Source organism: Stylophora pistillata, chromosome 9, assembly GCF_964205215.1.
Source record: "Stylophora pistillata chromosome 9, jaStyPist1.2, whole genome shotgun sequence".
NCBI lineage: Eukaryota > Metazoa > Cnidaria > Anthozoa > Scleractinia > Pocilloporidae > Stylophora > Stylophora pistillata.
In genome coordinates, this window is record NC_142527.1 from 16,750,409 (window position 1) to 16,767,268 (window position 16,860).

At 37.1% G+C, this 16,860-nt stretch overlaps 1 protein-coding gene across 1 annotated transcript in view; it reads left to right on the forward strand.

Annotated features, from left to right (window-relative positions):
- Positions 1–16,860, forward strand: part of LOC111326083 (dynein axonemal heavy chain 12) — an 85,033-nt gene that overhangs the window by 32,111 nt on the left and 36,062 nt on the right. Inside the window, exons 28-43 of the mRNA XM_088732278.1 lie at positions 2,533–2,653; positions 3,103–3,232; positions 3,337–3,454; positions 3,558–3,635; positions 3,708–3,800; positions 4,155–4,301; positions 5,187–5,324; positions 6,413–6,664; positions 6,823–6,908; positions 7,030–7,141; positions 7,899–7,976; positions 8,363–8,503; positions 8,625–8,708; positions 8,973–9,158; positions 9,484–9,597; positions 15,676–15,864. Coding sequence (XP_088588404.1) covers positions 2,533–2,653; positions 3,103–3,232; positions 3,337–3,454; positions 3,558–3,635; positions 3,708–3,800; positions 4,155–4,301; positions 5,187–5,324; positions 6,413–6,664; positions 6,823–6,908; positions 7,030–7,141; positions 7,899–7,976; positions 8,363–8,503; positions 8,625–8,708; positions 8,973–9,158; positions 9,484–9,597; positions 15,676–15,864 — 2,067 coding nt within the window. The remainder of the gene's footprint in view (positions 1–2,532; positions 2,654–3,102; positions 3,233–3,336; positions 3,455–3,557; positions 3,636–3,707; positions 3,801–4,154; positions 4,302–5,186; positions 5,325–6,412; positions 6,665–6,822; positions 6,909–7,029; positions 7,142–7,898; positions 7,977–8,362; positions 8,504–8,624; positions 8,709–8,972; positions 9,159–9,483; positions 9,598–15,675; positions 15,865–16,860) is intronic.

Sequence of the window (16,860 nt, forward strand, 5' to 3'; positions counted from 1 at the left end):
AGTGGGGGCAGTCACATTTTGACTTGTTGAGGCCAATGTCCCCTGAATGGAGTTGGTCATCAATAGAATGTCGTAACATATATAAATACTAATACCAATACCAATACCAATACCAATACCAATACTAATACAAATACAAATAGAAATAGAAATAGAAATAGAAATAGAAATACAAATACAAAGACAAAGACAAAGACAAAGACAAATACAAATACAAATACAAATACAAAACAAATACAAAAACAAGTACAAAAACAAACAAGTACAAATACAGAAACAAAAACAAGTACAAGTATAAATACAAATGCTAAAACAAAAACAAATACACATGCTTATACAAAAACAAATACAAGTATAAATACAAATACCAAAAAAGAAGAAATACAAAAGCAAAAACAAATACAAATACAAAAATAAGTACAAAAATAAATACATTACAAATACAGAAACCACCACAAAAACAAATACAAAAAACAAATATAAATGCAGAAAATTAAATTACCTAGACAAATAGAGATACCTTAACAAAAAAACAAGTACAAATACTAACACAATTACAAATACAAATTCAAATAAAAAAACAAAATAAAAAAACAAAATAAAAATATAGAAAACATACACAAATAAAAATACAAAAACAAATATAAGCAGAAATAACAATAATGATAATAATAATAATAATAATAATAATAATAATAATAATAATAGTAATAAAGAGTATTTCTATAGCACACAACTCCAATAAATTGCCCGTGGCGCTTTACAACAAATAAAAATAAGTTATAAACAAACTACATTTACTAACATTCAGTAACAAACATTTTAAAAAGATAAGTTTTCAAAACGCTTTTTAAAATGTCAACAGAAGAACTCCTACATATTGAAAGAGGCAAAGAGTTCCACAATCTAGGAGCACATACTGCAAACAATCGATCTCCATAAATTTGCATTTTTGAAGATGGCTCTACAAGGTTACCATTACTAACAGATCACAAAGAATAAGAGCTCCTAAGATAAGTTAAAAGATCAGACAAATGCGAGGGGGCCTTACCATTAAAAGATTTATAAACTAAAAGAAGAATCTTAAAAACAATACAATGCCTAATGGGAAGCCAATGTAGATCAATTAAAGTCGGAGTAACACGATCGAACTTCCTAGTCATACAAACTAGACACAGCAGAGTTCTGAACAGATTGTAATTTAGCAATAAGGAACTTAGGACGTCCATAAAGTAGAGAGTTATAATAGTCAAATTTAGAGGTGACAAAAGCATGAACAACCATTTCAGTGGTTTTGTGGGTCAAATACTTTCTAATTCTCGAAACATTCCTAAGGTGATAAAAGGAAGACTTGCAAACATCAGAAATATGTGATTTAAAAGACATAGTATCATCGAAAACAACGCTAAGATAATCAGTTAACTGTGAGGTGACAGCTTTCACAATGAGCTTAGAAATAAGCTCATTGACATATGTAACTACAAATACAAAAGCAGAACGTACAAGTATAAAGATAAAAAAATACAAATACATAAAGCAAACACAAATACAAAAACCAATTACAAAAACAAATACAAATACGAGGATAAATACAAATACAAAAACAAGTATAAAAACAAATATAGAAAAAGGGAAATACAAATACAAAAAGCAAATACAAATACAATAACATGAAAAAAACAAATACAAATACAAGTATTAAATGCAAATACTAATACAAATACAAATAAAAGTACAAGCAAATACATATACAAAAACAAGCACAAATAGAAAAGTAAATACAAAAACAAATACGAATACAAGTATAAATACAAATATAATAACAAGTGCAAATACAAATACACAAAAATAGAAAAACAAACACAGATACAAATACAAAAAGAAATAATTAACATACATTAAAAAGACAAATATATGTATTTGATTGGCTGAAAATGAGTGCATTTCTTCAAGTAATACAGGCACAAAGTTGCAGCATGTGTGCAAATTTGTAACACCAGTGCAAAGTTGTAACAGGAGTGCAAATTTCCAATAGCGGGCGCATTGTCTGTTTCATCTGTCTTGAATTTCTGTGATGTTTTTTTTTTCATGCAAATTATTAATAAGAAAAACATGAGTTCTCATGCGATTTGGTATAAATTGAACTCAAATTGCCCTTGTCCTTTGGGTGAGTGCAGTATTTTGACATTCCGTTTGCTTTTCGCTCTTGATCATTTTGACCTATTTGTAGTTAATAATAATCATTGAAAAAGCCAAGGAAAAAATGATATTTCAAAGTTGATATTAGTAAAAATAGACTACTTATGGTGAAAGGAAAGGGTGTGCCAATTAGAAATAGAAACTTCTTTTTCTGGAATTTGCATTCTGTGATGTTTCTGGTCTTTAGTTCTGTACAATCTGAAAATGGCAATTTATCTAATAAAAAAGGTGATGTGTCATCTAAGCAAAGAAGCATAGCTATTTTTCAAAAGCTGATCACTTAATCTGTTCAAGTGCAGCAGTATAGAAATAAATTTAAGTGAATTTATTTAGCTTTCAGACATTGTGGTCCTTGTTCGTGGTAAGCTTTCAAAGCAGAACAGGACCACCCTGGGAGCTCTTGTAGTAATTGATGTTCATGCAAGAGATGTGGTACATGATATGGTAGAGAAAGGTATTAGTTTATGATTTTCCTTGAGTAATTTGCTAATTTTGAGAATCAGTGTATACTATGTCAGTGCTTGTATAACTAATGTATACTTATGTGTGAGGGTTGTTAATTATTCATATGTTGGTAGTATTTTGTAATGAACAAAAGCAAGTCCCTAGACATGGAAATCAAAGATAAAGATATGCCCCACAAACATTGTCTTCCAATCATTGATATTAATCAATACTGACAAATAAAAGTTTTGGTGAAGTGGTAGACATGTCTTCTGATGAAAATTGTGAAATGAACATCAGTTATGGTTTACAATTTAGTCTTTCAGTAGCCAGACTGGTTGATTATCACACAGGCATGAGTTCTGAGTAAATTTTTCTACATATAATTATCTTGAATATGAGAGTAATGATTATCAACAAGACTTAAACCCATTGTCATGAGGTTTTCAAATGTGGCAGGTGTCTCTCAGGAGAATGACTTTCAGTGGTTATGCCAGATGCGCTATTACTGGGAACAGGACAACTGTCTAGTGAGAATCATAAATGCAACTGTACGGTATGGTTACGAGTACTTGGGCAACTCTGGCAGGTACAAACAATGTCTTCTATAATTCAAATATTTTTAGTTACTTGTCATAGTCTGCTTTACGCCACATGAACAAAATGATATTAATCATGGATTTTTTCTCATAGGCTCGTCATTACACCACTGACAGACCGTTGTTACCGTACGCTTGTGAGTGCTTTTCACCTGAACCTTGGAGGAGCGCCAGAGGGTCCAGCTGGTACTGGCAAGACAGAGACAACCAAGGTATAACTGAAGTATTAAACACTGTTTTACCATCAATAATACTATATTTGATCCTCATGCTAACTAATATTTTTTCCATTATCTATTTATTTTCTTCATGTAGGACTTAGCAAAAGCCCTTGCAATACAGTGTGTAGTGTTCAACTGCTCTGATGGCTTGGACTACTTACAAATGGGCAAAGTATGTTAATAATGTCTTCTTGTCTTATTTTTCATAGTTTTTCCTCGGACTGATATTTTCTCTCTTTTAAAGTTTTTTAAAGGGTTGGCATCCTGTGGTGCATGGGCATGTTTTGATGAATTTAATCGCATTGAGCTGGAAGTGCTCTCAGTGGTAGCTCAACAGGTATTAGTATTATTATATACATGTCTTCAATTACTTAAATAATGCATAAGCAGTACTGTTAAGAAAATTAATGATGGGGCTGTCGCAGCTCCTTGTGGTTATGTTTGTACATCTGTACCCCCCCCCCAATGAAATAAATTGATGTGTTCTCAGACCACTACTACATCAGTTCTCTTTATGTATAGATAAGTTACAATGTGAGTATTATAAAATATATTTGCTTTCTGGTGTTCCATTGTTGTAATTGGTTTGTTTTCTCTTAATTTATCCACATACAGTAGTAATTCAAAATTTTCCTATGTTGTTGCCATTGTTTTTTTCAAGTGATTAATCTCAAAAGTTTTTTCTTTCTAGATTTTGTGCATTCAGCGTGGTATAGCTGCTCATCAAGACAAGTTTGTGTTTGAAGGAACAGAACTGAACCTTAACTCAAACTGTTTTGTGGCAATCACTATGAATCCTGGGTATGCAGGGAGATCAGAACTGCCTGACAACCTCAAGGTATAATACAGTGTTCACTTGGTCTCTTGAAGTATGCGTAATAAGTTCATAGTTCAATGATGATGGTGATGATGATGGCATTGACGAAAAGTGAGGGTTTTAATGATGGTGAAACAGTAAAACATGCTTTAAGAAGACACCCATGTGACTCTTACTCAATTACTTACTTAATTTTTAGATGGATCTAAAGCATGTAGGAATTATGCTTTTGTCTAAGTGCTCAGATAGAAATTTCATTAGCCTCTACATTTTCTGAAATCTTTCTTTATTTTGTAAGAGTAATATAAAGCTCAAGGCATGGATTATGGTTTTGCCGTTGTGTCGTTTTTTAAACTTTTGCATGATATGTTAGTTACTGTTTTTGGTGTTAATGGCATTGAGACAAAAGCGAGAAATTACCAAATTCTCTCAGCTGGAAGGAAGAAACTCCATTTCTTGATGCACAATTTGGCACATATTACTTGACATCTCATGGTGCTGTCTTGCTGGAATCATGAGATTATTTCATTATAGAGTAAGCACATGTTGCCATATTTACATATTTATATCAAATTGTTTGGAAAGAGAATTTGTGATTGACTATTTTTCATTTTTTGTTTTGTGATTTCTTAGTGAATTCAGAGACCAAAATAATGATTGATACTGGCTCCCAAAATGTAGCCAAGGTTAAGTTAGCTCCCATACCAAAGAATGATGCAAACAACACTGCATAGGGTTGAAAGAAAGCCTGGCAAATGAAACAATAAAGATTGCATCTGTGAACTTTTGTTCTCATTACTTTTTACATCAACATTTTTGCTGTGTGGAGTCTAAGTTCAATTCATTCAAATGTGATCTGACATTTCCTTGTTGGTGGCATTATACACTGAAATGGTGTCCTTTTAGGTGCTGTTTCGTACTGTAGCCATGATGGTACCAGACTATGCATTGATTGGGGAAATCATGTTATACTCCTATGGATTTGTAGATGCCCGCAATCTGTCAGTGAAAATAGTTACCACCTACAAATTGTGCTCAGAGCAGGTAAGTGTAATGTTTATGCATTTTTGACCAGGCATGAGGTCAAGAGGGCTGGACATTTTTATGCACTGAGACGAGGTCAACGTCCATAAAAACATTGAAAAAGAGAGAGGCTAATGTCCAGTCATCTTGACCGAACAAGCTTGGTCAATAAAGGATTTACTATATAGCAAAAAGATTTTGCTTTATTAAGAATCAAAGATGACTGTGTTTGTAGCACAATAAACCTGCAGGAAGGCAGTTTATTTTTTTTTTATTTTGACTGCCTTCTGCTTCTTTTTTTTCTCCAACTTCATTGCCAACATTGTCAATAAGTTATGAACTTAGTAAGACCTCTTCAGATGGGCTCATCTTGCCCACTGGAGTAGCCAAATAGAACCCAAGATTCAATTCAAATTGCCCATGGGTGGTGCCAGCTATATATTATTAAGTATATGTGAGATATACACCTAATTGCAATTTAAGGTTGTCATAGAAAAAACCAAAAGCGAAAAGCCAAATAGGAATTAATTAGCTTTGGTCAGATACCTTCCACCTTACAGCCTGGATTTTAATCCGATAGAGGGAAGTTATCACCATGCCAAACACTTCATTCAGGAAAATGACATTGCCTTCCATTGCTGTCTTTAGCCCCATGCGTTTATCTTGCATGCTTTTGCACAACTTTCATCAGAAAACTGCAAAGGGTGTTTCAGAAACTCTGGCTATGAGTGACAATTTGTCTGAAGTAATAATTTTGAACTCTTTCATTACACACATCGGTGTTTCATGTGTGGAATCTTACAGTGTGGAATTACAGAATTATGTCTTGTTATTGTGAATGACTTCCTAAATAGCTGTTAAATTATGACAACCTTATTGCAATTAGGTGTGTATGCATATGTATAGATATCTAACGATAATGACCTCTGCTCATTTGGTTACAATGTTAGTCATTTTTGGTGACAACAGTTCTTTATGGGACCACTTTCCCTGTTACGCTCAGTTTGAATGTTTAACCTAGATTTCAACCAATTAGAGGAATTATGTTAAAATAAACTGTGGTTTTTGCGTTCAAGTGGATAAATGAATTATTATCTGTTTATCAATAGTTGTCATCCCAGTTCCACTATGACTATGGTATGCGTGCAGTGAAGGCTGTCTTGGCAGCAGCTGGCAATCTGAAACTCAAGTATCCATCAGATGATGAAAATGTCCTGTTACTGCGTTCAATAATGGATGTCAATCTACCAAAGTTTCTCTCTCATGACATTCCATTATTTGAAGGGATCATTTCTGACCTTTTCCCTGGGGTATCTCTCCCTAAAGCTGATTATGGCACCTTCCTTGAGACTGCAAAAGAGGTTAGTCTGTTGAAAAATCATGTTACAAGAATCATATGATCGTTAGGCTTCCTTCATTGCTTCATTTGTTTTTCTTTTTGGTCTCTAAGATTGAATGGTTATTGTCATTAAACTTGTCATTTGTTTCTCTGAATATTAGCTTTCCTCTTTATTTTTAGATATGTGACAAGAAAAATCTCCAAATGGTGAATTTCTTCAGTGAAAAGATTATCCAAACTTATGAAATGATGATTGTTCGTCATGGGTAAGAAGTGAATTTTCTGGATCAGTTGTTCTAGCATTAAACTTGTTTAAAAAACCCATGGAAAATTGCACATACATTTATAGATACCCTATGCAAATATTTAATCATCTTTATCTCATAGCTTCATGATGGTGGGTGATCCATTTTCTGGGAAGACACAAGTACTACAAGTACTGGCTGAGACATTAAATGTACTAACAGATAGAGGTTATGAGGATGAAAATGTTAACAAGGTAATCTGTCAATTAGAAATATATAAAGTTGCCAACCTTATATAATGGAATTTATTAAAAACTGGATCATTGGATAATGCAATTTAAGACTTTTAATTGGCTTAGCCGTTATGGTATATGAGCCAATATACCATAATCTAATATCTGTACATTGTAACATCTGGTTTTTTCTTACAAAATAAAGTCGAGAAGATATGTCTAATATCTTGGAGGCGTTTTTTTTAATAAAACAATTATTCCACTTGTGCTTGTTGGATATGGGATGATTATAGCCAACTCGGCGCTATGCGCCTCATTGGCTATCTATTATGTCATATCCAACGTGTGCTCGAGGAATAATTGTTAAATATCTAGCTGAGTCTTAATGTGAAGAATCAAGCATTTCTTATACAAACTGAATGAATTGAGGTATTGTTTCCTTTGCTAAAATTTTAAGAGTGAACTGCATTTTCTTCTTGAACAAACTTCTTTAGTATGTTTCAGTGTAGTATATATTGTCAGTAACACCTTAAAATAAGACACATTTCTTTTTCAACATTGCAAAGTGTATGTGGAGGTATACACATACTTACTGAACTGTGTGTGGTCACTTGTGCTTTAGGTCCTGAAATGATCAGAAGTTATGTGCACATTTTTTTTTGTAATAGTGATGTTCAGAATTGAATTAATTGAGACTTGCTGGCAAAGTTAACTGCTTGTACAGTGTCCATGTATTAACGTGCCTATACTGATGACGCAATATCTGTTTACATGTAAGGTTTGGTTTCGTGTCATAAACCCTAAAGCTATCACTATGGGACAATTGTTTGGCCAATTTGACCCAGTTTCACACGAGGTGAGTGGTGTAGTTTCTGTTGTCTCCAGCATAAATTAAACTTACTGGTATGATAAATTGAAATTATGAATGTTAAATCTAAATAATTCTGAAAGCCTTCAAATTTGCACCTGTTATTTCCTTTCATGATCAAATTCTGTTTCTTTCATATGCCACAATCATAATGGTCTCTGCCCTATTTATTCCAATCCACCCAAAAACCATGATAAGTACAAACCAATTGAAAGTAGATACAGAAGATAATCCTATTGAGAAAATGAAAGGCATAGATCAGTTTGATTAGATTTAGCTGGAATTCCTGTAAAAGTCTCTAAAACCCTTTTTTTTGCTAGTCTTTTTTCCTCTGAGAATTGTTAATCAACTTTTTTGTTTTACTTCTCTCATAGTGGACGGATGGTATTGTCGCAAACACTTTCCGCGAGTATGCAGCTGATCAAACTGATATAAAGAAATGGGTTATTTTCGATGGCCCCATTGACACCTTATGGATTGAGAGCATGAACACTGTTCTAGATGACAACAAAAAGGTTTGTGTTGAAACTTACCTCCACAGGAACAACACTTTATTCAATCATGAGTATATATTCAATATATCAATAATATAATGAACTTTTCTTTGTTCATACCTCTTTTATTTTGTTTCCTTAGCTGTGTTTGATGAGTGGAGAGATTATACAGTTGTCAAATGTCATGAGCTTGATTTTTGAATGCAGGGACTTATCTCAGGCTTCTGTAAGTACCAGTGAAGATAAAAAGATGAGCAGGTGACTTTATTAGCCTTGATTCTGAACAGTGATTTATTTCTGGAAGTCTTACCATGGTTTTAGCAGGCAAAGGAACAAAGTTTGCATGAGTTTCAGAGTATGATTTGTTAAATTTTGGATAGAGGTTCAGTTAGCTACCATGGTTTTGGCAGGTAAAGGGGCAAGTTTTATGTGCTATTGTTTAAGCTTGACACAGATATTTGAATATTGAATAATTCTTCCATTTGTGCAGCCTGCCACTGTGAGCCGCTGTGGTATGATCTACCTGGAGCCAGCTTCTTTAGGCTGGGAACCTGTGCTTCAATCCTGGTGTAACACCTTGCCTGAGGTCCTTAACAATGAAAACAGAAAACTTATTTTGGCTCTCTTCCACTGGGCTTTGCCAGCTGGCATCAGTTTTGTTCGCAAGAATTGCAAGGTGAGTTTCATGTGTTTTTTGGCTTAATTGGCTTCAAAATTTCCATGGAAATTTAACCTTATGATACATTTTTTTGAGTGAGGTCATGATCCTGAATGCAATACAAAGAAAAAATAAAAATGAGCTATTTAGAAGAATTTCTTTTTAAAAAAATAGTTCAAAATGAAACTAGCCTGACTTAATTCTAACTTAATTTTTCCAACTTTCAATACATGTAACCCTGCAAACCTTGTCTTCCTGTTCTTCCTCTTTTTTTAGCTTTAATATTAACAGAATTAGAGAAATTTGAATTTTCCTCTGAGAGTTTGTACTGTGTAATGTATAGGAACCTATATCCATGCAAGACAGTAATCTAGCACGTTCTCTGATGAACCTGGTGGAAATCCTAATGAAGGATATTCCAGAGGAGGATAACAAATATGCAAAATCCTGGTTGATCGTAAGTCTTCCTTTCAATTTCTTTTAAAATTTTGAAGAATGCAAAAAACATTTTGCAACTCGCCAAGTATCCTTGCACATTATATTGAAACATAGGATAAGGTGTATAAAAAAAATTTGCTTAGGGTCTTGAGCATGGTCATTTGGCTGAAGAAAGGGCCAGTACACAAGACTGACTGAAGCTACAGTTTTTTTGCACTTGGGTAGACCTAATTTGCTAAATCACATTTGTATTTTCTCCTTACAATGATTTGAATTATACTGATGCAAGTTTTGTGTTTAGAATTGTATCATTAACTCAGACAATGTGCTGTCTGCAAACTGTTTGTAATTTAGCTGGCACTTAGAGATTCAAAGTCAGAAATTTTTTTTGACACAAAACATTAACCACCTCTCAAAGAACAGATTTATTTTTAACTTTTTGAAATTAGTTACATTTAATTCTGTAAGTTCTTCAAAACTGCACCTCCTACAGAAAATTGGCCTGTGAATTAATTCTGTAAAATAATTAATGCAACTGTTATTGATCAGGAACAGTTTTACACTTTACATGCCTTGAGTTAAAAACCATCTGTGACTTGGCAAGTCAGTTCACATGGAGTAATCAGCATTTTGATTATTATTAGATTCACCAATTCAGTTTGCTTGGTGAAGAATTTTGTCAGAATGCCAGAGTTTTAACATGAAAACACATTTGCCAAGTAGTTGCAAATCAGTAAATTTGCATAATTGCAGTCAGACAACATGATGAATGGAGCTACTTTTATCCCTAAAATTTGTTAAGTTTTTGGGTTGCAGAAGAGTACATACACAAGGTGGCGGGTCAACAGCAAGATTACATTGATAAGAGCACATGGTAACATTACCACTGCAAACTACATGGGCTCACAACAAACACAGTCAACGATCAGTCAGTACCAACAACAACAGTGGATGTTCATTAATAAAGTTCAATTCACATCTCCTTCATCAATCTCTGAGGATGTCTGTGAGAGTGGGATGATCGACGCAGCATAGGACTTGTGGAGGCAGGAGTTGTCTCCAATTGAGCTGAGTTATCAGGTGGATGTGAACTGGTTTCAGGTGAGATAACCGGTTTGGGTTCTAGAACAATTGGGGTTGCCGTCTCCAAGGATGGTACACCAGAGTCAGTTGTTGTAGAGTGGGTTATTCTGCAAGATGTCATCCACATGTTGCCTCCAAACTCGCCCATCATCAAGGTGAACTTGGCAAGAGTGTAAGAGGGGTGTTGTACCACAGTTCCAGGTTGCTGCCTTTGCCCTGGCAAGTGGTCATGTGCAAGGACTGTGTCGCCAACAGCAATTTCTCGGAATTTAGCACACTTTTCATGGTGCATCTTCATCCTTACTTGATGATGGGAGACACGAGTGGCAAGGTCCAGCCTCACTAGAGAGAGACGTGCGCAATTCTCTTTGTAGAAACAGTATGGCTGGGGATGAGCTGGTTGTGGCATGCTGGGTGCTTCTGTAAGACAAAAGGAAGTTCTGAATTCTTTGCTCCAGTGTGCAGGGTGGATCAGATGCTGAAGAGTCTAGAGAGCACTTGAAGGTTTGCACAAACCACTCAGTTAGACCATGCTGAAGAGTCTAGAGAGCACTTGAAGGTTTGCACAAACCACTCAGTTAGACCATTTGAAAATGGATGATATGGGGAGACCAATATCTTCTGGATGCCATTTTGTCTCAAGAATTCCTTGTACTCAGCAGACTGAAATGGTGGGCCATTGTCACTAATGATTTGCTTTGGAAGGCCGTATCTTGCAAAAATGTTGCACATAGCATTGGCTGTTGCTTTGGCAGTGGTGATTTTCATGGGACCGATCACTTCTGGCCACTTTGAGTGAGCATCAACTATAATGAGATAGTGGTTGGACTGGTGGGTCGCAAAGTCTACAAGTATGCGCTGCCAAGGAGCTTTAGGCCATGACCAAGGGGAAATTGGTGCTGCTTGTGGTGCCTTTCTGGTTCGGAAACACTTTTTGTACCCACGTTCTCTCTCCCCGATGTCACTGTCAATCTCAGACCACCATACATGACTGCGGGCAGCTGCCCTCATGTGTGCGACTCCTGGGTGCACATTGTGTAGCTCAGTTAGAATGTGCCCCTGTAAGGAGAGAGGTATGACGGTTCACAGGCCCCATAACAGACAGCCTTGCTTGATAGAGAGCTCATCCTTGCGGAGGAAGAATGGCTTGAGCTTAGGAGTGGTGCAGAAAAAGGCAGGCCAACCATTTTGGGTCATTGTGAGAGCCTTTGTTAGGAATTGATTTCTAGCAGTTTGGCGTGCAATTTCTAAGACAGAAACAGGGTGTTTGCATAATTGCACTGCCGGCACCTGAGAGATTTTGTCCTCGATACTGGCATCCTTCCTGTACTGCAGGGGTAGTCTGGACAAGGCATCAGAGCCAGCGACTTAAGCAGAGGGCTTGAATTCAACTTCGTAGTGGTACAATGAGAGGAGCAGGGACCAACGCTGAAGATGCACTGCTGCCAAAACAGGTGTGGCAGAGTTTGGTGCAAAGATCTTTAGCAAAGGTTTGTGATAGTTCAAAGTGTGAACTCATGCCCAAATAGGTACCTCTAGTACTTGGTCACGCCAAAAATGATTGCTAGGCCTTCCTTCTATATTTGACTGTAATTCTTCTCAGACGAATTTAAAGACCTTGAGGCATATGCGATTGGTCTCTCATCTCCGTTGGAGAAACATTGAAGTATGACAACCCCTAGACCATATTGGCTTGCGTCACTTTGAAGAATCACTGGGAGTCTAGGATTGTAATGCACCAGCACATGTGAGGAAGAGAGAGATTCTTTTGCGTTGTTGAAGGCCTCTTCGCACTATAGGAGACCACAGGAACTCTTGATCTTTCTGGAGGAGCGATTGAGAGGCTGAAGAATTGAGCTCAGATTATGGATGAACTTCCCATGGTAGTTTATCATTCCAAGGATGGCTCTTAATTGGGTGCAGTTTTCAGGGTGTGGTGCTTTCTTTATGGCTTCAACCTTATCCTCCATTGGGGAAATTCCTTCAGCAGAGATGACGCAGCCCACATAGGTTACTGACCGCTGCATGAACTTGCACTTGTTGAACTGGAGTCGCAAGCCGTAACTGTCTAAGCTACTGAGAACAGTGTTCAGATTCTGGATATGCTGTTCATCATCCTTGCCCGTGATCAGAATGTCATCTTGAATGGCTGTGACATGCTCAAGACCTTGAAGAATGATGTCCGTGGTCTGCTGAAAAATGTCCTGGGATGAGGCAATACCAAACGGTAGCCTTTTGTACCGATATAGACCATGATGTGTGTTCAACTTGATGGTTACGAACTGCTGACTGTCAAGATCCAATGGGAGTTGCTGATAAGCATTCTTTAAATCAAGCTTGGTGAATCATTTTCTGACTCGCAACTTGACAAATACATCCTCAGGCAGGGGGATTGGATACTGAGGGACATTGAGTTGGGGGTTGACCGTAACAGCATAGTCTCCACAGGACCGTGTGGTGCCATCCGCCTTTGGAACATGAACCATGGGTTTTGCCCATTCACTGAATTTGACCTTTTCCACAATACCTTCGGATTCAAGTCGGTGGTACTCTGCATCTACTGCTTCCTGGAGAGCATAAGGTACCGGGTGGGCCTTGCAGAACTTTGGCTGGGCATCTGGCTTCATCTCCAATTTAGCTGTGATTCCCTGAATAGTACCAAGGCCAGGCTTGAAGACATTAGAGTGATGCTGGACTGTGTTGTGCAATTGTGACTCAACATCTGGTGTGAGGCCTGGGTCTGAGACATGGATACTATATATTTTCTTCCAATCTAGGTTGACACGAGAAAGCCATTTTCTTCCAAAGAGTCCAGAGCCTTTAACTACAAGGAGTGGCGTAGTGATATGCTGAATTTGATACTTGAGTTGTACTGGGAACTGACCAGAGACTTGGACTGGATCCCCTGTGTAGGTGTGCAGGTATGTATCCAGTTTGGAGTGGGGTCTCCTTGAAATGCCTGTTGTAAGTCTCCTGGGAGATAATTGAAACTCCAGCGCCGGTGTCCAATTCCATTAGGAGAAGGATTCCGTTCAATTCAATGGGTACCATTGTTCTGTGCATTGATGCTGAAGATTGAGAGAGAGAAAGTGGATTTGAAGGGAGGTCGAGTTGTGACACTTCTGGCTCTTCAACCATGTGGATCTTCTGAGATTTAGACTTGCATGCATCTGTGATATGAGCTGATTGCCCACAGGAGTGGCATGTATAGCTCCTGTATTTGCACTGGGAACGTGCATGGCCTGTTTTGCCGCATTTAAGGCACTCAGAAGTGCTGTTATTTTGATTCTGGTTAAGTGGCTTTTTGCCTCAGGCCTTGCACGGAGGCCTGCGTGTTCTGTGCAGACAATAAGTCTGACGGCCAACAGAATAGAGCTTACGTATGATGTGCGATCCTGGCAGTAGATAGCGCTATTTATGCAATAGCGAAAATCAGACCTGAAAAAAATCAGGCCTGTACGGGACTCAAACCTCTGCGATACTAGTGCAGCACTCTACCAATTGAGCTAACAAGCCAACTGGGAGCAGGCCGTTAAGTTGATTCGTAATAAACCCGTGAAAGTGATAAATGAGATGCAATGAATATATGAAGTTCATATATTTTGAACTGCGGTATTAGATACGTATGATGTGCGATCCTCGCAGTAGATAGCGCTATTTATGCAATAGCAAAAATCAGACCTGAAAAAAATCAGGCCTGTACGGGCCTGATTTATCACTTTCACGGGTTTATTACGAATCAACTTAACGGCCTGCTCCCAGTTGGCTTGTTAGCTCAATTGGTAGAGCGCTGCACTAGTATCGCAGAGGTCAGTGGTTCGAGTCCCGTACAGGCCTGATTTTTTTCAGGTCTGATTTTCGCTATTGCATAAATAGCGCTATCTACTGGGAGGATCGCACATCATACGTATCTAATACTGCAGTTCAAAATAATGAACTTCATATATTCATTGCATCTCAGAATAGAGCTTGTTTGCCGGAGTGGCATCTTCTCGAGAGAATGCAGCGACATCTGTCTTGGCAGCCTACCACCGAGTGCTTTTTTGAGAGTGTTGTCGAAGTTGTGTTCCTTGGTTAACAACTTTTTCTGGATTTCCTTGTTGCGAAGTCCACAGACCAGACAATCACGTAGAGTTTCATTTAGATGTGTGCCGAAGTTGCAGGTAGAAGCAAGATGTCTGAGCTTGGTGGCAAAAGTGGAAACACTTTCTCCTTCGAGTTGAATGCAGTTGTGAAATCGATATCATTCTACGATAAGACGTTTCTTCGGAGCAAAGTGGTCCTTAAGAATGGTTGCGAGATCAGCGTAAGTTTTCTCGGAAGGAGCTTCTGGTGAGCACAGGTCCAAAAGGATGTCATAAGCTTTGGAACTGATGACAGATATCAGGGTTGCTCTGCATTTGAATCGTTTGCCTGTATCTGCTGGAACGCCGTTCGCGATAAAATACTGCTCCAAACGCTACAAATAACGATTGATATTGGTGGAGGCTGGATCGAACTCTTCTATTTTGCCTAAGTTTGGCATGATCTCATCCTTGTTGCCAGATATGTTAAGTTTTTGGGTTGCAGAAGAGTACACACACAAGATGGCAGGTCAACAGCAAGATTATATTGATACGAGCACATGGTAACATTACCACTGCATACCACGCGGGCTCACAACAAATGGACAGTCAATACAGAACATCTCCATACTATAACAAATTTGTATTTAAGTTGTACATTACCATTGTTGGGACATAAACCTTATGTTGGTCCATGGAAAAAGGTGGAAGAGGAATTAGATAAATATCCAACAATATTCATTTAGTGTTTGTGATTAAATACACTGAACTCCATAACAGAATTAACTATTTTGTATACTTTTCATAGCCTTTTTATTTGACTTCTTTTTATTTTCTTACTAAATTGGGGCATTTCATCCCTTCACATCTCCAGGCCAAACACGTTTTGTAAATAACTGTTAATCAGTGGAAGTAAAAAAGTGAAGGATGTGTGTTATAATCTTTTTCAGTCTTCTTTCTTGTTCTCCATGGTGTGGTCAGTTGGGGCTTGTGTTGATACAGACAGTCGAGCAAAATTTGATGTATTCTTCAAAGACCTGATGGCAGGCAAGAATGAAGAATGTCCTATCCCTTCTATAGTAGGCAAGATTGAGTCACCAATTCCAAATGAAGGATTAGTTTATGACTACTTGTTTGAGGTGAGAGGACATACATTGTAGCCTTTAAAGTCAGTGGCTCTTTTGACTTTTCAGCTTACCGGAAGGTCAGAGGGCCCTTTTCTTTCAAAAAGTGTGGTTTAAGTTGAAAAAGCTTAAAAGCTTGAAAGAAAACTCAGGAAAACTTTGTACAACAGCACAGTTTTAAATAGACATATAAATCACCTCTCTGTTGTTTGCCAAAGTAAGGACCTCCTTTAACTTTATTCCATCTTTGGATTATGAAAATCTTGAATAATTTAAACAGTGACCGTGAATAATTTAGTGCAGCATTGCCATTAACACTTTCTGCCAAATGAATAAGGCTATTTGAACAAATACAATCTATAGATATGGAATATGCATCAACTTAGATTTCGCAGTTATGAATTCTGGAGTTGTAATGTTTTTTGCCACCTTTCTACCCCTACTGTATTTCAGTAATGACCGTCCAATAGATTTTTCACAGGTTTAATGTGTTTGTCCAAATGTTATGTTATTAGGTGTCTGCTAACTGTCTTTCTGTACATGCTAGTTGGTGTCAAGCCAGGTTTGAAGGTCTTTCCATCCTAAGAGGGTATTTCTGAGAATATCAAGAATTGAATCCATGGACACTCACAAAAAACTGAATCTCTTTTTAATTTTGCCTTTACACTCCCTTGGATGAGTGTATTTAAGAAAAAGTAGTTAAAGGTTCCATCAAATTATTTTATGGGAGAAATTTTTCAAGTTAAAAATTTGGTTCTTACCCAATTAAATATGCAAACTTTTGTATTTTTTTGCTCTTGTCACTGGAAACATTGAAATTATTCTACTGAAACATGGCGGTCGCACCATGATGTTGTTAGTCCTTGCTCAATTTTTTGGGAATGTCCATAGATTCTTTATATTTTCAGATATACCTACTAAGTTTTTAACTTTTTGGCACAGACTGGTCACCAGATCACGTAACAGAGCCTAGTGTGAATTTGATACATTTCCTTTTGGCTGCTGGGATCA